Source organism: Pholis gunnellus, assembly GCF_910591455.1.
Source record: "Pholis gunnellus genome assembly, chromosome: 4".
NCBI classification, from domain to species: domain Eukaryota; kingdom Metazoa; phylum Chordata; class Actinopteri; order Perciformes; family Pholidae; genus Pholis; species Pholis gunnellus.
Window position 1 is genome coordinate 7,439,424 of NC_136530.1, and position 21,689 is coordinate 7,461,112.

General features: G+C 41.4%; 1 protein-coding gene across 1 annotated transcript; it reads left to right on the plus strand.

Moving 5' to 3' along the window:
* The first annotated feature begins 8,743 nt into the window (after window positions 1-8,743).
* On the plus strand, window positions 8,744-19,812 carry mier2 (mesoderm induction early response 1, family member 2). Its single transcript, XM_079158656.1, has 12 exons — window positions 8,744-8,762; window positions 9,955-10,120; window positions 11,084-11,197; window positions 11,313-11,424; window positions 12,116-12,195; window positions 12,384-12,453; window positions 12,664-12,815; window positions 13,198-13,279; window positions 14,747-14,841; window positions 14,986-15,116; window positions 15,993-16,135; window positions 17,457-19,812. Exons 2-12 carry the CDS (start codon window positions 10,010-10,012, stop codon window positions 17,906-17,908), a joined length of 1,542 nt encoding a protein of 513 aa, XP_079014782.1. The 5' UTR covers window positions 8,744-8,762; window positions 9,955-10,009; the 3' UTR covers window positions 17,909-19,812.
* Window positions 19,813-21,689: the final 1,877 nt, after the last annotated feature.

The window sequence follows — 21,689 nt, forward strand, 5'->3', positions numbered from 1 at the left end:
TATCTTCTGCACAAGGCGCATGCAGCAGTCCTCTGAACTCTTTTCAACCACTGTTCACTTTATTTTGCAGAGGTACAGGGCATCTGCGAGGCATATGTTGTCTCAGTTTATCCATGATGTCACACACACACACACACACACACGCTGGAGTCCCTGGCCTGCAGGTCTGCGGTCCACCTGTGTTTATAAGTCCAACACTTGACGGTCCAGCAGCATTGCTGCAGTCTCCTCCACCACCCAGCCAAACCAGTCATCCCACATCTGCCCTCCTGCTCCTGTCAGTGTGCTGTTACCGGAGGGGATCCAACAGCATCATGCTTCAACGGGGAATGAGAAAGGGAAACTGTGATGGTCATGGTCTGTTTATTGATTGAGTGTGAAGTGAACAGGAGAGAGGGTTGAAAGAGGTGGACGGGGGTTACATGGAGGGAATGTGGTGTGAAAATAAACGAAGAGGGCAGCAAACAGTGGAGCCAACAATGGCGTGTCAGATCCAGGTCTGTCTAAGGTTTATGAGTACTTTGTGTAAACACCAAAAATGTGTCTGCTTTCTGAGATCATCCTTTCCAACAGTTTGGCCTTTGGGTTGAACCACCACAAGCCCAATATCTTCACATCTTTCCGGCAGAGTTAAATACATCTGACATGTGCACAGACTCACGCACACGCACACACACGCACACACACAACTGCTGTAAACTTGCTCTTGTGGTCCTCTGGACTGTATTCCCTGGAGTCTAAACCAACACAATCAAACCACCAACACAGGAAAGTGAACATATGTCTCCAAGCCTTTACAAGCCACAAACGATGCCTGAAAACTATTCTGACACAGAAACATTTCTCACACACAGCCGAAAGTTCTGGATATTATCTTTGAAGTACTTTGACATGCAAGATCTGGCAAATGAGATTGTATCTGGTGCGTTTAGCTGTGTGTTTGGCTATGGCACATATATTTCAACTTCACCCTGCTACACTGTGACGTTCTCCGGGTCCTGCATCTCATAACCAGGACAAAGTTTTATTAGGATGGAGTGAACGAAAATATATCAAAACGTGTGTCACCAAAAAGTTTCAGGCTTGTCAGACTTAATGTTTTCTCTGCCGCTCTCACCCTGGTGGATTGTTTTCCATGGATGCAGACCAAAAGATAAAGACGTGACCTCTCAGTGGACTGCCGGCTCTGCGAGACCGTCACCACGAAGGCACTCGCTCTCTTGGCATTCTCGCTACCAAGGAAAATGTCTGTTCAAGTAGAGCCATAGAGGGTTGAAGGAGGAACTTCATGGAAAATTAACAAACAAGTAGTGTTAAAAATTATAACTCAGGAATTGGCACAGCGTACAGAGGGTTGCTTTTCTTACAATGAGCTTGTGTACATTCATATTTATTATTAAAGAATGGTGAGGCACTTCAAGAAGAAATTGTCATGAATATATGAAATTAAGAGACAAGAGTCTTTAGGAATTCAGGCAGTTGCAAAGCACATGAGCAACGTGTACAGCACGTTAAGATCATATGATTTGTGTGATTCAGAGTGTGTCGAAAACCAGTGACCGTTGAGTTGTGATGTAACATTTCAAACAGTCCACATCCACTCTCCCCTCTCAGTGTGTGCAGGTAAAAGGGGGCTGGTTATGATGGCAGATTAACCGTGGATTTAAACAGTAGACTGGTTGTGTGCTGTTTTCCATGGCACATGTGTGTACACACCCCGGTGAGTTTTGGGTGTGAAAGGCCCATGTGTCTGGGCGTCACTGACTTAATGACACCACTTACTGGCCTAATTCACACTCAGGTTTTTGTGCATATTTGAAAAAAAAAAACGACATGGAAGGAAATCCCTCCAACAGTGAATCTGTTGTGTCAGTCAGATTGGAGGTGAACACTTTTAGGGTTTGATGCTTCCTAATTATCTCTATCCTTTTATCCGGCAGACCTTCGCTTGGCATGCTTTCACATCGGCAACTTGAAAAGTGACACCTTTCAAACACCCGACTTTGCTCTTGAACTACTTATGAAGTGCACTGGGGGCCAGAAATGGTAAATGTTATGAAAGGAGTGTTTTGGCCAGAGGTTCAGAAACGTCAGAGAGAGAGAGCGAGAGAGAGTGATACAGGGGTTGGAGGGCGGAGTGAGAGGCTAAAACAGGACAGGGCAGAGCCACACACATCTTTCCACTCCTGTGTTTTTATTTGAGCTCATTGCGTCTCACAGGAAATGCCCTCCACTGTGTCCATGAAAACGTGTTCTTCTTCTTCTATGGTGAAAAAACGAGCGAACAAAACAGAACACACTGTTAGGAGATTAATAACTTTTCCTGCTGTTGCTTTTACTTTTACTTACTTATATTAGAATTCATCAAATTATTCTCTACAAGACCTGGGAAAAAAAGTCCCACCTTTACTTCTAAATGCAACTTCTCTTCCTGCGACTGTGTAGAGCACCGAATTGTGCTTTGATACCTCACACTTGCGACATTGTTTTGCAGTGAAACAACTTGTACCCATGATTCAGATCCTGTGCTCCACAAACCACGGCCCAGTCAGGCGTCTGATATTAGCTGTGCTGAGTTCACACGCACAGCAGCACAATACACGGAAACCCAAGTCTCCTGAGTCTCATGATATCACCTTTGAATGTAACCGTCATTGTAACTTGAATTATTAGGGATCATAAAGCACAGCGCTTGGTTCCTCTTGTGTCACAGTTATTGCCAATGCATCAACACATCAGCTCTCACTACGAGAAGTGGGACACTTTCTCTGGCCTTTTTCCTTCATAGTGTCCCATTCAAGACAATGACTATCCCGTGGATGTGAGGCTAAGAAGCTATGTGAAATCCAATGATGGAGGGTGGCTTTCACTGTCGAGGCAACAGCGGCCCAGGGGGAAGCACGCTGTCGGCTGCATGACCTCCTGTGTTTTGCTGTCTCTTGTGCCGTGTTGGTTTAGTGGGGAATCCGAATGGAAGCCCTAAATCCCAGTTAATCTGTCACAGCGCTGGGAGAACTGGGCACTCCAAAGCCGCGCTATCTGGTCATCAGCTTTGTACTGGTCTGCTGCCGGCAGAGCCGCTGAGACACAAACATCCTGTTTAGAGAGGGAGTAGGGGAGAGATAGAAATACCAGTGTAAATGGTCAGTAGATGGACAAGAAAGGGATGGAACGTCTGTGAAAATATGCAATGAAAGACTCACAGGTACACACTCACAGTGGTGTGTTTGGTTGCTGTGTTTGTTTACTCACCGGTTTTTGAAAAAACGGAGTTTCTTTCAAAGCTGAATATGCAAAGAGTAGGCAGAGAGGTGTGATGTGTCATACATTAGTATGCATGTGGAAACCGGAGAGCAAACATGGCAGCCAGCAGACTGAAATTTACCCCAATTATGAATCCACTGTACTGCTTGTGATCTCTTATGCCATCTGAGCCCGCCAGGCGCAAACACACATACATCAAATATAGAACTAACAGAGGAATGCTCTCAGAATAAACTAAGATGACCTTAGTTAGTTTTACTATTTCGACGCTTGATTTCAGCGTGCACGTCTTGGCAAAGTTACTGAAAGAGATTGTAGGAGAATCGTGTGATGCCATGGTGAAGTTTTTCAATTCCTGAATCAACGCATGCACAGGACAGCATTGCCCCCTTGTGGTGTGGTAGTTACAGAGTTGGAAGATGTTATAATGTAAAGTTATACTTGAACTGGGCATAAAACATGATTTTTTCAATGCACTTGTCAGTTTTGAGAGTTTCGGCTCTTTTGCTTCTATAACAAAGAAAGAAAACGTAATAAACACCTAAAATACACATTTAGGTGTTTATTTGACTACAATTTGTCTATTTGTGTCAGATTGAGCATGAAAGATTCAGAAAACATGTAATACAAAAAATGTTTGTATTAATGTAAGTAATCAACTGGGCAATCTATTTAAGTAGTAATAGTTACATGTTTTACTCTATTTACCAGTAGTGTCTCCTCTAACACATCCTGTTTTACATTTTAGAAATATCTCCAAAGCCAGGCCTTGTTGAACTCAGAAGGATGCTGAAAAACTCACTCATGCTTTTATTACTGGTCGTTTAGACTATCTATTAATAGCATAAATCCTTGGTGCACATCGTATTTATTTAAAAAATATATTTACAGGACAAATTAGCAACTTTGGATAAAAGAGATAAGATAGACTGAAATCAACCCCGAGCTGCACTGCTTCCAAAAATCAAAAATCCTTGAAAACCAAAATAAATGAAATGTTTCTTCCTATAGGTGCATTTTGTTATTCCAACAGCATTTCAAAGAACGTGTGCAGTTCACAGTACTTTCACAAGGGCTTCAAATTTGAACCTGTACATTGTTTTTGAGAGTATTTTGGCTGCCTATTTCATTAAAAGTGTTTGTGCAAGTACATTTTAATCTTAAATTATGACCACAATAAACAACTGCGCCCATAGAAAAAAAGTCTTGTGTGTTGTCATCTAATTTGTCATTCTAACATCATGGGTGAGCTGTTAATGTGATGACCATGTGCTCGGTGACAAAATGAAAGAGAAAGTAGTGTTTACTAGTCAAGTACTGAAACCGCAGAGTCATTCCCAGGAAGTAACTTGACGAATGAGGAACTAACTCCTTCTGTTTGAAAATACTAAACATACTAAAGTCATTAAACAGTTCTATAAAGTGTCACATGGTGGCATGTACAGAGTCCCCTGGTGACACAGCCCTTCGTGACATATGGATGACATTTTGTGGCGGGCTCTTGTGACAGCTCTGTGTTTGTCGTGGTGACACATGAACATTCTGGAAATCAGACATGGATGGATCTGGAAAAAGGCTCCTGGATCTGCAGCAGTCCACAAGTCTCCATCTTCTTTTCAAATGACCACACAATGAAGAGGTGATGAAAGCAAATAAAAAGCATGCTTGTTAAAGTACAACACAACAGGGGGAACCTTTGCACACACACAGTTTAACGTCTGAATGTTTACAGGACCCGGTTGTATTGTCTTCACTGTTTCCTCTGTGTGTCTGCATTCCTCTGACTTTTCTGCTCTATCTTAAGCAAAGAAAGTCCACGAGGCACTGGAATGTAACTATCACCGGGTCTAAGTCATGAACCATAGGCTGAATAATGGAGACAACCGTGATGGAATGTGTTATGGCTGCTCACATATGGTAACGGCAAAACAGCCGATACTACAGAACATACAGAACACGGCATATATCACAGTAAATATGCCACGAAGAGAGAAAACTACCATCAGCCACTGAGCATAATCTCTGTTTCACATCTGCTTTTAATCACTGTAAGTACAGGTAGTGCTCTCTGTCACAGCAGGGGGTTATGGGTCATGGTTCAATGCCCAGTTCCCCATGATGTTCTGCAAATTTGTCTTTATTATGGCCACATCCAGAACATATCCAAAGTGCACATAAAATCAAGATTTTTTTTTCTTTCTTTACACGACAGATTAAACGAAGCCTTGTATTCCTATCAGAATGGTAGAAAAGCATGCAAAGTTTTCACGTCAGGGTCCTTAAACAAACACTCCATGTTTGTGTCATTATACTACAGTCTCCTGGGCAGCCGTCACTGCTCAGCACCGAGTGAATGTCTTCTCCTCAGTGATCTATCGTTTCATATACTGCAAAAAGGACTGTGTGTCTGAAGAACTCTTCAATCAGACCTCTTACTTCACTAAAGGCCTAACCAACAGATGCTACACTGCTGTATGATGGCAGGACAAATACACGACACACAACCCCCTCAACATGCACACAAACACTGAGGCCTATACATACAGAACTTACGTGTGATGGGGCAACTGTATTTGCACCCTGGTATGAATAAGTTCCTCATTTTACATATTAAAGCATACCTATGTCATAGATTCCTTAATAACCTTCTTTTCCTAGACATTAATGAACCCCTAAGTTATTTAATGACAATCTAATATTCACAAAGGGTACTGTGATACTTTCTATCATAAAAAAAAAACCCTACGCTTGTTTTTTTTGCTGAGCATCAAAGCTCATACTCTTGACCTTTTTAAATAGTACTTTCACAAAACAATCCGAAATGATGGTTCACTTACTCGCTTCATCTTAAGCTCTCAACCACAGCACGCAGGTCATCAGTGGCGCTAGATTTTTCAAATTGCAGCTGTTATTTCAACCAAGCATCTGTATTGTGAAATGTTTGAAGGCTCTAGGTTGGAAAAAAGTAAGTGGACCTTCAGTTGGTATTATTTTGCACAAACTGTTATCTCCAAGGTCAAGAATGAACAGAAGCCAAAGGCCAACTTAGACGAGAGGTCATGAAAGCACTCGAGTGCTATCTCCCAAGATTTCTTCAAACGACTGAGCAAACTCAAGCCAACAAGTGGACCTTGAGTTGGGATTGTTTTATCAAACTATTTTTTCCCTCCACTTTTTAAGTATGCTGCAATTTTCAAATAAATGACACCACACAGCTGTTGTATCATTTTCTAAAAATGGCACGATGCAGGTTTCGTAATCTCTTGTAAACGGAAAATTGTTTTCTGTCCGAGCCGTCTTCTTTGCTTGTGCTGTCCATTTTTTGTAATGGCATGGTTTACTGGTAAGCATAATATTGGTACCCCTTATGGAAAACAAAGCAGACACTTCATTTCTGAAGTAAAACACACAGTACATGCCACCAACAAAGCCTTACAATAAACATCCAATTGCTCTTTTTGTGAACAGCTTTTCTTATTCACACAAAACACACAAACAGAGTTAAAGACCCTGAAGAAACCGGGGACACAATGAAGTGTCCTAGCCCCACTAAAACCCCTTTCACAGAGGGCCACTAAAGGAAGCAGAGGTCTCTCAGTGAGGGAGGAGCTGCCTGTTGACGAGCACCTGAAATACTGTCACATGGTCGCAGATGCAGATTGATTAAAGAAGCAGATATGTGCTGCATGTACTTGTATCTAAATTTGCTGTAGGTGAACCAGCAACTGACAGTTATTGTTACGTAAAAAGTCCATGTTTGTCTCTCCAAGTCTACAAGGTCAGCAACATTTTGTTATCCTGTTGGCAACACACCGGGACAATTGTGTGCCTTTGAATTGATTTCCAGTAGGTTTGCTCCTATTGTTCTCTACAGTACATCCTGTTTGTCCTTTGGTGTTGAAATCCTTATTGCGCAAAACCGACTAACCGGCTACAATTCTTTAAACACCCATTCAATTGCATCGAAGAATGAAAGCCCAGCTCACCTAAACACCCAAAACTTCTTTCTCAGGCGGTACAAACCTTCTCAATGTCTACACACCAAACCAATGCAGTCACAATAACAAATGTGCTTTGTTGTGTTTTCCCTGTGTTGTTTAGTCCTTTGTTGAACACAAAACCCAGTTATTTTCTCTGCAACAAGCTACCTTTTGACACATGGTGACTGAGGTGATGTTGACAGCTGGAAAGTTGTAAAGCAGAGTTACAACTGGTCTGATTTGCTTAGACTAAGCAAATTGAACTGCTTTAAATGTGTGATTAACACTTGAGTACATTAAACACAAGAACATACACAGATGCAACAATAAGCAAACCTCCTCTTTGTGACAAAAAGGTTATTTTATGAAGAGCACACCGTCCTTGTTTTGTTCATGCATTAGGACTTCTTAAGTGAGGAACTGTTACTTGACTTAAATGTCCAGACAAACACTTTAAAGCCAATAAAATCATGTTAAAAGTAGAAGTACATACATGGATATTTCAACACTTTTGATCCATATACAACACTGCATCTGTTAATCCAGATGCAGACAAATTAATGAGGCCAGTGTGATGCCTTTTCTTGGCTTCTCTTCTTTCCTTAAAAATAGATTTAAATATCAATCAGCAAACTTACATATGACTTTGACATGGCGTCATAAGAAAGAACAAACTCCAGGAAAAAAGGGATCCATAATATTGGCAGTTTATTATACAGTAAAACAAAAAATCAGTAACAAATCTTAACAGCCTGTATCAATGAAAGACTTAGAAAAATAAATTAATTAATTAACTTTAATTTGACATGTATGTGGCTTTGATAGAAAACGTAATTGTAGCCTTTAGTTTACATAGGACAGATCAACTCATCATATGATCTACTTTGTTGTGGCTGAATCGTGTCACGTGCAGTCAACCTTTACACTAACCCTGCCTCTCCTATCTCCTGAGAGCTGTGAGCCGAGGAAAGAGACTTATATCTTTATCTGCTTTGACCATGTCAAGCCCCCTCCCTCATTCACGTATTCAGCACGAGCCTATAGTCCCCATATGTGGAGCATATGGACATAGCTTGAGAGATGACATTTAAATAAAACGTCAATATCGTATTCAGTGCCAAGTTGTTGTTTAAACAAACAAAGGGACAACACGCGGGTCAATATTTATATATAAAATAGGGAATGTCCATCTGTAAGGTATATATATTAAACATGATGTTTACGTGCTTTTAAAGTATGTTTTTAAAACATTGCCCAAGAGCACAATGTATGAATTGATAGCGAAAGTGGGAGGGAGATAAAAACTAAAAAAAAAACTAAAGGGGAATTATTTAATGCCAGCTGTCAAGCGAGACAAAAATAGCCGAATTACTTGGAAATAGTCAATACTCGAGTCTGCACCTAACTAACTAACAGTCGCTGTTGCTGAATCGTTGCGGCAATAAACGGAGCTGTACAGAGGAGCAGACCTACAACATCCGGGCAATAGTCAGCTTGCGCAGAAACGGAATGGCGGAGGTAAGTGAGAGAAAAACGAGGAATGTAACGACTCGAATGATAGAGAAACCGGACCGAATCTGAGACTTTGTGTCACGCCGTACGTTACACAACAGCGTCGACGGTTTCGCCGGCCGGTTACCGCCGGCTGAAAGAGGGGCTACGGGGGCATTTTTTAACTGGGGAGAAGAAATGGAGAACCTCTCCGGCGTATCGCCTCCCTCCGCGTTCTTAGCGTTAAAGAGCCATTCCCTCCGCCTTCATAGTAAAACCCGTAGAAAACAATAGGGAGCGGGGTGTAACACGGTGGTGCTGAACTATTCCAGGTGCTGCCCCGGCGAAGAAGTGAAATCGAGTGGGAAAAAGTTGGGGGCAGAGATGTCACGGCTTGGCGGCGGTGAACTCCGACCGTCTCTTTCGGAAATATTGAGAACTACTTATTTCCTTCTTGTTGCCGCTCGCAGTGAGCCGGGGAGAGGAAGAGACGTTCAGCACCAAGTCACAGGAAAGCGCCCCTGGTCAGACAGACGGCACCCGATGGGTTGGGAGAGGCACGCCGCATGAATATTTAGGTTTTCACGGGACTTTTACAACTTCTTCACGCAGGAATGTTGTCTTTGAGAAGTAGCATGTCATCTAATTCAAAGAGTGGGGGGCAGTCAACGTGAACTGTGGTGGGCTTGTGTCGGCTACATCCTCTTTTCATCCTGTCTTGTAACGTTACTAAGTTTCTTCTTTTTTTTTTTTTTACTAAACTCTTTGCTGGCATGTCTTTGTCAAAGACACATGTCCCACGTTGATTCATTATTTTGGCCCAAAACCAATATGGGAAAACACGTTGACACAAAATGTGCTGTCACACCACATGAAAACCCATAAGCGGATGTGTTTTGATTTTTAAGCAGTAGCCTATGTTACATTGTATCACATTAAACCAATCCGTAGAGTTGTCTGATTATTCTGTTGGAGATTTAGAAAAGATTTGAGTTACAATTGAGTGCCACACTTTGATTGCAGGGTATGCGTCTTTGAGTGATACTTGTATCCCTGCAGGTCTCATAGCTTAAAAAGCGTGGTTTAAAAGTTAGGAGTCAGCTGATCTGTAAGGGTACAACGAGCCAGGATCAGCCACTATTTGATCCCTCATGTTGTTCGTGTGTGCTGGCATACTAATGTCCGTATAATATGGCTCTGTGTTTGTGTCTGTCTGCAGGTGGGTGAAGAGCTCCTGAAGAGAAGTGCGGCGGTTGTGGCCTAGTGGAGAGTGGATGAGGCACAGTGATGAAGGCCCTCAGCGGGAGAAGCAGAAGTCTTCACAGGCCTTAGAGGAGTTGGAGGAGAACTTTCGCCCCATGAAGATGGCAGCGCAGTCCCACACTGTACGGTCGAGTTCAGCCAAGTTTGTATACGTTAAAGCTAGTCGCTGTATGAAAGCCACCAAATATTTTTGTTTTGATTATGTGACAACACTGTCACAGTATTCTTATTCTTACCACTGGAGATTTCTGCTTTGATTTAACTTACGGTGCATTGTTTTTTTTTGCAAAGAACAAAAAATCCACTGTCTAAAGATGCACTACTGCCATTTACAGTATATATTCCAACGGGGCATCTAGTTTGTAAGAGTTAGAACGCTCGGTGTCAGAGCCCACAGTAACACCTGTTGACAGGAGCTGCACTTACACACTCGAAAACAGCGCCACACTCCACATAGTGTCACCGTCTTCCTTTTCTGTCATATAGCACTTATGTGGAGTAGTGTGCAAACGAAACATGGTCTAGTCAGCAGATACAGATAATAGTTTTGCTTCATACACCCTCCTATGCCCATTGCCACAAAATGCAAAGCACAGAAAGACAGCATCCTTTGCTTCTCAGCAAACTTGGCTAAATAGCACATTTCAGTAGAGCTGCAGCATTTAGTTGACTAATCTATTTGTCAATTCACAAAAACGGTTTGATTGGTTGTTCAGTAATTTTCCTGCAAAAATGGCAGTAAATGCTGTTTTCATTCTCCTTCTAAGATGAAGATGTCCTGGTTTTATTTGTCTTGTATCATATTAAACTGAATATATTTGGGTCAACTTGGACTTTGAGAAACTGGGATGGCCTTCTTTTATTTTTAAAATTTTTTTGACCTTTTTAAACTAAAGGATTTCTCTAGAATCCATAGATTATTCGAAGATGAAGCGTTCCTCGCTGCCCTACAGTTGAAACTGTAGATCCTCTTTCCAAGTTCAATGGATCCAAACAAACCCAGCTCCGGAAATGATATTAAACAATCAAGATATTGATTATCCCATCTACATCCGCTGTCTCCCTCTGCTTCTCTGTGTTTGCAGGCCGGTGAGCTTCCTTTGGAGGAGCTGCTGGCTCTGTACGGCTACACGGTGTCCGACCCAGAGAAGGAGACCTGTCACATGGCTGCCAGCCTGCCAGACATGACACTGGACAAGGTGAGATGCGACGCAGGGAACTATTCATTTCTGACATATTATGAGTGCATGCTGTGTTGTTGTGGACTTTGCTATACTTTGCTGCTCTATTGCGCTCTTAATTTGTGTTGTACAGGATCAGATAACTGAGGATATCTTTCCTGGGGAGGAGGAAGATGAATCATTAGCTGAAGATCTCACCCCCTCAGTCACCTCAAACACCTCAGATCTGCTCCGCCGCCTCCAAGGTAACGCACACATAGACATCTATTTGCACATTACCACATGGCATTCTACAAGTTTAATACCAAATGCACACTCGGAGCCTTTTTTCTCTGATGAAAGTGTATAGTTGTATTGAAAGAAAGGAACATCACTGGGGCCGTTTGTTTTTGGTGGAACATGTCCTCATCATTCAATTTAAAAACCCGTGCTTTGCTGAGACTGCAGCATGTTACTTACAGCTAGGCGGTACATTTCAATAACATGACATGCCCGAGGTTATAATGTCAGGAAATCACATGAAAGCTTTGATTTGTTTATTTCCGTGTAATGTGAGATGGGAACTTCCTGGTATGGCAGCATGTGCTGCTTTCTGTGTCTGTCTCCATGTGACTGAATGATGTCGAAGACACTCAAACATTTCTGAACTGAAGGAGTTTAGATACATTCAAACAGCCTTCCCCTGATGCTCACTGCTTCATCCTGCATTGTATTTCGTATCGAGTTAGATATATTGCATTTTTATATCACTTTCATTGCTTCCCACTGCTGTCTTGGGTGTGTTTCAATAATAATAATAATAATAATAAACAAAAAAGTAAAACAGAAAAAGTTTTCAGAAATATTGTTTGAAGTTGCTGTGATTTGTCAGCAGAAATATCTAATATAATGTGTAGTGTTTGAAATGAAACTCCTCTCGGATGTTTTGTCTCTCAGGTGGAGACAAAGACACATTAGTCAGCTCATCAGATGAGGACTCTGACGATGCATCTACTCCCTCCAATGAAGAGCACAAGGTAGCTCACACACCTCACAAGTTGACTCTGATTTTGATGTTTTGAAGTGGGGTTGTGTCTGAGGTACCTACAGTAGATGACGGTCGGCAGCAAACTGTGTTTTACCTCAATTTCTAAACTCTGGCTACAGCCTTGTACATGTCCCATTTCAGTGCTATGACAGACTTTGTCTTTGATTTCATTCTCAGGAGATCATGGTTGGCTCTATGCATCAGGCAAAAATCCCTCCACTCAGTTCATATACCCACCAGGAGAGAGGTAAACACCGAGCCATTTCAGATGATTAAAGCACCTCTGTGTAGAATGTTTGAAAAAGGAAAATCTGACTTTGGCGACTCCCACTGGAGGTATCAAAGAAGGCAACTGCCAAACACGTCTCTATCTACCTTCACTGTCTCTGTATCTGTTTTCTCTGCCGCTTCCACTGCATTTACCCTCTTTATCGCTACCCTTTCTTTGATCCTCTAGCCTGCAGCAGTGAGGACCAGTGTCTGTGGAGGCCAGGAGTTCTGTCCATGCAGGAAGTGGAAGAGTTCTTGCAGAACGCACAGAGACCATATAGCCAGGAGAGGGCAGCAAGCACGCAAACGCAAGGAGACACTGTCCGAGACAACCAACAGGTATGGCCGCTTTAAATTGTGTCCCAGAAGACGCTGTCAAGTAGTAGTGTATTCCGTCTGTGCTGCTAGTTACTTGTATGTACTACCTGCTATCTGAAGTTGTGTCGTCTTGATATTCAGTTGTACCGCTTTTGTCACAAAACGTGTCTGAATTGTCTCGAGGCTTGAAGAACTGGTCTTATTCAACCACATCGCCCTTTAAATGATTAACCAACCACGACTAAATGCAGTTGATAGAGGATCATGGTTTGGTCAATGTTGAGTGCATGAACAAGAGTCCTTCTTTGTGTAAATGCAGAGATCAGATATTTCTACCATTGTTTCTCCTTATAAAAGTCTAACCCTTTTCAACTCATCCTCCTACTTTTCTCTTGATTCTCAGGCACTGTATGAACTAGTGAAATGCAACTTCAATGCAGAAGAGGCACTGAGACGGTTACGCTTCAATGTGAAAGTGTACAGTGGTAAGAACCTTCCTATTGTCCCACAGTACTATCATACTGGCTATGGACCATATTTCATTGTGCGTCCATTCATGTCTTCAGAAAGAAACTACAAAACTATTGTTTGTTAGAAGAGTCACTCCCTCCAACAAAGGGAGCCTAACAACAACACAACAAGGGGAATACATTCTCGCTGCAGCTCTTGAAATGGTTTCAAGCTGCATTTTATGGAAAAGTTCATCAACAAGTTTCCAAACCAACATTTTGCTCTGCAGATGAAGAAAAAAAGTGACAGGAACAAAGGCTGTCTTTTGATATCATTGTCGTATTTGTCGATGTAGATGCTGTGGAGGAGGATTACAGTTTTAATTTATTCCATTTCATTAAAAGAGGCAGACCTGAAATTGGAGGACTTTGTGGGGATCAGCACATACAGGGCTTAGGTAATAGAAAATATATTAGGGGAGTCTGGGGTACTGACAAATGCTCAAGTGCATTCAGTGGACGAACAGTACTGTGTGGTATAAAGGGAGGCACTGCATCCAAGTCCTGTCCAGTCAGAGTCCTGAGTTGAACAATGCAACGACAAAATGTAAAATGAGATGAAATGATGAAATTGCCCACAAGTTTGAAACATAACAAAATCCTCATGTAGTGACATGTTTCAGAAACTCGATGTACTAAATTGCAGATGCAACACACACCTTCTACAGCTTGTAGAATCACATCCTTCACAAAGAAACTAGAACTGTGAGGGCACTGAGTAAAAGAGGGGAATGTATACTCATTTGGGATCCTGAAATCCATCATTGAGTTCCATAAACTAGAGAAACGGATCGATCCCACGTATGAAAACCAAAATGTTAAGCCTACGCAAGCATTGCCGCTGGAGGATACTACAAAGTATGACAGTATCTGGTACCTTGTCAGTGCAACACCAGCTGCTGACTCCAACACTGCAACGGAGAAACAGTTCACCTCGTGACTTCTTACTCAGCAGCGAGGCTCCAGTTTAAGTCCAAGACCTCCGTTGTAGTTTGGAGTGAAAGAAAGCGACCCACTGCGAGGCCACAGAGCCCTGAACCACACGGTTACATGTTGACACATCCCGTCCTGGTTTTTCTGCAGCCGGCTTGATCAATTTAAAACCGGACATTGAGTGGTGACCTCAAAGCCTCAAAGCCCTGCTTTGTGATAATCGGACCCAAACGGAATCTCAGGTTTTTTTGTTTTTTTTTGGTTTTCTTTACAGTTTTCAGCGGTGAGTCAGGATGAAAATCTGCAGAAGGCTTATTTGTAACGTGAGAGACAATTTTCAATTAAGAAAACAAAGCAAGCTCTTAATTTATTTCAAACCTCGGGCGCAGATTCCAAGTGGGCATTCGTTAAAGAATTATGATCATTCAATACATTTTGAATGAAAATGATGCGAACTATAGATTAATAGTAATGCTGAAATACTCCCTGGTGCTTTTGTCTCTCCTTTAGAAGAGCTCTGTGCCTGGAGTGAGGAGGAGTGTAGGAACTTTGAGCACGGCTATCGGGTTTACGGAAAGAACTTCCACCTCATTCAGGCTAATAAGGTGAGTGCTGTGACATGTTTCTGTTGAATCTTTTTTCTGGAGTTTTATATTCAAACCTGACTAACCTGCTGTAGGCTACTCCTTTTGACTATTTGATGGGACAGCTTTTTCTCTCAAAGCAAACACTGTTTTCCTCCTCCTCAGGTACGAACGCGCTCCGTTGGGGAGTGTGTGGAGTATTACTACATGTGGAAGAAGTCTGACCGTCACGAGTACTTTACCCAGCAGGCCACCAGGCTCAGCCGCAAGAAGTTCAGCCTACAATCAGGGAACATGTAAGTATTGCTTAGGGCTGGATTGAATGTCATATATATTTTTTTTCTCTAATTTATTGATAACTTACTCGGAAGGCTGCTTTGTCACCCGCCTGCACCTGTAATATTTTCTAGTAAGCTGACCCGACTCGTGCGTCGACCCACAACACAGGAATCTTACAAATAGTGAATTAGTTTACTTATAATATTACTACATGTAGCTTGATCTTTATGTTCAACCGTGAGGAAAAAACAGGTTAAACAGAATTTAAAAAAGGAAAAAAGTTGCACAACATTCAATTGTTGATTTATAATTCAAATTTCAACGTTATGTTCTCATCTGAACTTGCTAATAAATCCATAACGCTATTCTGAGAGTCTATTTCAGTAACAGCAGACCTTGTTTAAGGCTATTTATTCATTAATTCCCATTAGTTGTAGCTTTGTCACACTGGAGTAATCCATTGGGCATCTTGTTTTTGTAAATCTTGTTTGTTTTTTGTTTTGTTTTTTGCAAGCTGAACATTGTGAGCGAATGTTGTTGTTTATTTTACATACTTTCAGGTTGAATTAATCCCTCTTAACTGTAATTCAAACCTATATTTGTATATTAAGTGCACCGTTGCTGGTGACCTCACACAAATAACAAAATAGCACGTGGAACTGCTGTTTACCGAAGCTATTGCCCCCATCAATACTGTTGACAGTGTGTTCTTTTGATTATCCAGAGTAACAGGCCCTCTGTTACAAAAATATGTTACAATGAGATATATATATATATATATATGGTATTGGGATAACAACAAAGGGTGTATGCCACTGTGTCACTCTTCTGCTCTTTGTGTGTTAAATCTGATATTATGTCTTGACATCTTTTTTGTGGTGTGTGTGTTGCAGGGAGGATGGCGACCAGGACGGGGAGGTTGGGGAGCTGGAAGGAAGCAACAACTTGTCAGGCTTGTTGTCTCACAGCTCCATGGACACTGGACAGCTACAGTCCCCATCACCTCCCCAGTCGAGCCTGGATCCACACAAACAAGGTAAACAAGCACCTGATGTGGCGGCTCAAATTCTGGAAACCGTTGCCTCAGTATTTGCTCTCTTATAGATGACCAACATAACCAATTGTGAAGCAAGTGTTACAGCTTTGTTATTTCCATTATCTAATGTTTGCATCAAGACAGACCCGCTCAGAAAACAAGCACATGTGCATTAACAGCTTAGAAGATTTCCGCTCATTTGAAGTGGAAGCTGGTCACAGAGCACTTAAGCGCTACCATTTGATTGTGAATAAAGCATATATTAAAACAATCCCACACACAGTGTGCCCTGAGGATTTAGTTTGGTTTCCAATAATGCTGAAATCAGAAAGAGATATGCATCTTTCTTCAGATAAACCATTTACATACCATGTTGTACACATATTCCAAATAACATAAGTTCTGCTGTCCATCGCGTTGTACATGCAGTTCTATGGATTTCATTTTTGTCCATTGAATGTCCTAATTTGATTACATGGTTTGCCTTTTACTTTGACATCACATACTCATTATCTTACGTTATGAATCATTTTTATGTCTCTCCTCCTTTTGTTTCCCCCCACTATTTTCGTGCTCCTTGTGTGTCCTGTGTTGTTGTGTTTGTGCGTGCACGTATGCATGTCTGTACCTGCGTGCGTGTGTGTGTGTACATGCACACCTGTTGACATGGTGCTCCAGAGGAAGAAAGCCGTCCCCGCCGCAGACGAACGCCCCGCTTTCTCTTAAAGCCATGAACTCGGTCCAGACAGGCCACAGAAAGCAGGCTGGGCCTGCAGGTAAAGAAGGCAAGAAGAGAGACTTAGAGAGAGAATATGAATCGTGTGGTGATTTGGAACAAACCTCGTTAACTTGCCTGTGGTAGATAATCAAACTCTAATTATAGCCTAAAGGTACAGTGCTGTTGTATGCGCCCATAAAGGCTCCTCTGGCTGTTCAGTAAATGCCACTAATAATCTCACAGATAAGGTCGAATATATTGAGTCATTTCAGCATTTGATCATTTCCGTCACATCTGCTCAAAGTGTAACTCTGTTGCATAGAACTATAAATTATATTTAAGCTCAATATTTGTGTAGGAAACCTTTAACCGTAGCTGTAGCTTAAAATTAAAATGACTTGTATTTACAATTTACAATGTAAATCAACAAAACAAAATGTATGAAATAGTCGTATAAATAACTATTCATTTCATTTTTTCTTCAAATAATTTCCATTGAATCTCCTTTTTTAGTTCTTTCATCTCTTCTATCACCGTATGAGTGGAATAAATACAGACATTTAGTTGATCTGTCATCTCATAAACTCCTCTACATCTTTCCAGACGGTGAGCTGGTGACGGGGTCGTCAGGCTTGTGTGGTGACGGATGTCCTCAGCAGCTGTTTGGCTGTCCCTTCTCCCTCCCGCCCATGGACGACCTGCGGGATCCTGGCTCAGACAGTTGTTGTCCCTCAGCTCTAGTTCAGCTCCAGTCCCAGCCCTTTCCCCAGAGCTCCCAGTGGGCCGGCGGGAGCCCTCTGTCCTGCCATGATGACCATTGCCTGCCGGACTCCTGTTTTTACCAGCTACACATGTGCAGTGGACCTTTTGTTTCAGAGGGCCCTGACTGTGATACGGCAGGCAGGGGGGCCGGCTCCCACCACGGGCTGCAAGTGGAAATCAACCTACCGTCTGCCTCACCTCCCTTGTCGTCAGCCCTCCCATCACACTTCCAGGCTCTTGGTAGCCTGTTGCACCCATCTCCCGTCCAGCATGCCCGCTCGCTCACACAGTGAGGGGACGTGGGAGAGTCTGAACTGAGTGGAACTCTGAATATTTTGCCCTGTGTTGAGATCTTTGGTCGGTGTTGGTATTTACACCGGGCATGAAGAAACCAGGACAAAAAGTGGTTTTACCTAACTTTGTGAAAAAGGATGGACCTACCTGTGTGTGTGTGTGTGTGTGTGTGTAGGGGGGGTTACTCGTCTGAACCCTCTTTTTAAACTGAGACACTTGAACCCTCTGTCCGTTGTGGAATGACGAGTGTTACTCACTACTTTCAGGTGTTGATCATGTGTTCATTAACAGTTTATTACCACGACCTGCACCAGGGCTGAACTTTTGATTGGCTATTTTAGTGGCTCTATAAACAGATCAATGACTGACAATGTTTACCACTGTTTCTTTGTTTTCTTATTTATCAGGATGGCAATGTTTACTCAGATTCAATCAAAACTTCTTCCATGGAGAACTAATCACATTTTTCTTGCGGTATGTTCTGCATATCGCTCGACACTTTGGCAGCTGCAGCCATTTGAGATCTGTCTGGAGGTTTCCACGGGGACGTGGTTGCTGGAGGTCTGACCCCAGAGTAAAATCTGTCCATTCAAACTATATGAAGAATACTTTATTTAAACATTACATTTAAACATCCTCAATTAAGTGTGTAATTGGCTCTCCCTTTTCGGTTCCTCCTGTCTGTTTTCTTTGCACTCCTCCACTCCTGTCTGAAAACATTTGGCGGAAGATTCAAGCTGTCTCAAGAATATTTTGTTTAAATATAAAGAGCTGAAACTAAATGCCATTTTCTGAGGTTGATATTTGAACATGAAAAGGAGCTCCATATTTTTGCAGGTTTTATTTTTGCTTTTGTGAAAGTTTTCCTCCTTGTTCACATTAAGATTTATAAAGGTGCAGTGCTTTGTCATCATTTCTGATCACTGTTTCTATCATGTTAAATATTAAGTATCGTTAAGAGCCTGTTTAACCTGCAGAATAGGCATAAAATAAAACGTGCAAATGTCAAATGTACATACGAACATAGTTAAGTCACTGAATGAAATCACTCTTTCTCAGGTAGTGCAACTTTAACGATCCCCAACACCGTTAATCAGCGAGAGTCTGTTGCTATCACTCTGACCAGGCGCATAAAAACAGATCAGATAGAACAGCTGTTACACTATTAAAAGTGTATTGGATTAAGATGCACCTTGTCGTTGTAAGAGTAAAAACATATGTAATATATAGGCAAGTGCAGACTACAATCAAAGCTGTTTCCAGAAGTGAAAAATAATGTGTGTATTCCCCCTGTGATTTGGATCTGCTTTAAACTTGAATGGTTTCTTCCTTGGCTCATGCTTCATCCTGCCACCAAGTTTCATGAAACACGGGCAAGTAATTTAGCATAATCCTGTTTACAAACAAAACCAACACACCCAACCGAAAACATGAACTCCTTGGTGGAGGTGATGACAGATGTTTGGGTCCACAGATCGTTCTAATATGGAATTTACCGGTTCTGATATCATCTGTAGCCTCTTACGTTCACGTAACATCCAATTAGCGAACAAAGGTACATTAGAGATGTTTTTAGTGGGACAGATCCAATCTGAGTGGCAGGTTTAACAAACAGAAAATCTCTTATTTTCTTTTGAAATGTTTTGTTCACTGACCTCTGCCAGACGTAAGGAAGTATACTGAACAATGTCACGTATGTAGAAGCCTTAGCTTTTCTAATAATATTTTTTATTATGCAAATCTCCTAAAAAGTGCATCACAGATTCTCAACTTTTTCTTAACCGTTTCCCAAACTCCTCACAGCGCCGTCAATTAGATCTGTTAAATGATGACAAACTTTTATATTCTCAGTGCACATTTATCATCTCACAGTACATCATGTATTTTATGAAGCACAGATGGAGCTTCAAGTGGAGGGAACAGTTTCATTTCATTCACTTCCAGGTTGAGAATCGTATATAGACTTACCATCGAAATGTGATGGTATAGCTATGATACATAAATATAGATGGACAAAGCTTATAGCAAAGATTATTACAGTGAATATTATTTGATTATTTGAACTTACTGTAGGTAATTGATGAGCTTTAATATGCCTCTCAATAGAAATAATTCACAAAATAATCTATTGATTTGTGTATCCATTCATATAGTACATATGTGGTATTTTCTTCTGCATGATATGTCCGTATATTTTAGTTTCATTTTCTGGAGAGTTACAGGGAACCGAAAGGCTCCGCCTCGTGTTCATCCTTCCATCGGTCCTATTTATTTCATTTTAATGTTGAAGCTCTTCCTGTAAATTCTGTTAAAAACCAAGCCGGTGTCAGATCGTATGTTTCGTCTTTGTTTACATGGGGGGGGGGGGGGGGGGGGGGGGGGGTCACTGTCTTTTATTAATTCTTTACTTTTACTTTAGCAATTTATATATTTTATTGATTCTGTTTTGTTTGTTTATAATCATTATATTTTGTAAAAAAGAAAGAAATAAAGGATTTAAATTAAATTAATTTAAATTATTTTTGAAAGCTGATACAGCACCTGCAATTGTTTGTGTCATCTACACAGGAAAAAGTATATTCACATGTATTTTTACAAATAAAAATTATGAAAATCTGGTCATTTTAAACTGGGAGGAGGTAAGATCCAGAAAATATGTCTGTGCCTTATAGTTTCCTGTGTGTCCAAGTAGTAGTACATCAGAGCTGTACTGATATTTGTCCTCATGCAGACAAAGCAGAGAGCAAGGTCATCTCTCAGAGCCCCGGCTGCTTCCGCTAACATCTGCAGTCCAGGAACAGAAGCCTGAATCATTTCTATGAGTTCAGGAAATTCAACCTCAGCTCCAGAATGGACAAAGCCAACCTGACCTATATGGCGCTTCACATAGTTTGTGTTGTGCTGCTGCTAAAGATAGAGACAGTTTGTCTCTTCAATAGGTAACTCCAGTTTAGCAAACTCTTTTTGTGATGTTATAATTCCTCAAGCTAACAAACTAGTGTCATCACATTACTCAGAAACTCTGATGTAATCTAGTATTGATAGCCTTAGAAAACACATAATATCTTGTCTGAGGCGCATATATAACATTAGCCAAATGTTATTCCTGTCTCTCTTCTGTCCCCTGCAGAGTTACTCCCCAAGCCCCAGTCAGCCCCGCTGTGTCTTCATATGATAAAGTGACATGCCACTGGACAGCTGGGAGGAGCTCTCCTGCTAACACGGCTATACTTAAGAGGCTAACATGTAAGATCTATTATCCACTTTGTTTATCCATGTGATTTGTGTGTTTCTAAAAATGTTGGGAAAGCCCTTTGCTTGCACATCTAAATATATTAATTTAGACAAAAACAGGTGTTCCCGAGACAAGTCTTTTCTGAGGGCACTTGCATAACTGATTACAGTTCCAGAATTTGCAGTTCAGTTACAGCGAAACTACAATTTTTCTCTCTTTTTCCCTGCTTTACATCAGACAGCCCAGCATGTGGCTGATGAATAGTGACTGTGCTCTTTTATATTATCAATCTTAGTGAAGTAGCACTTAACTGAAAACATGCAGTACGTTAACAGTTCCTGTTAATGACTTCTGGTATGCTGGTTATATTTTAAGTATTTTAATTATGTACTGATTAGACAATCCAAATAACTGAATAAATGCTATTTCTCACCCACAGTTTCTCGAGGGCATCTAATATGTCCTTCAGAAGATGCATTTGGTCTGAAGAAAAATTGTCTTTCTGCTTGTGTTCATGTCATGTTGCTGCAGTGTGACTCCCTGAG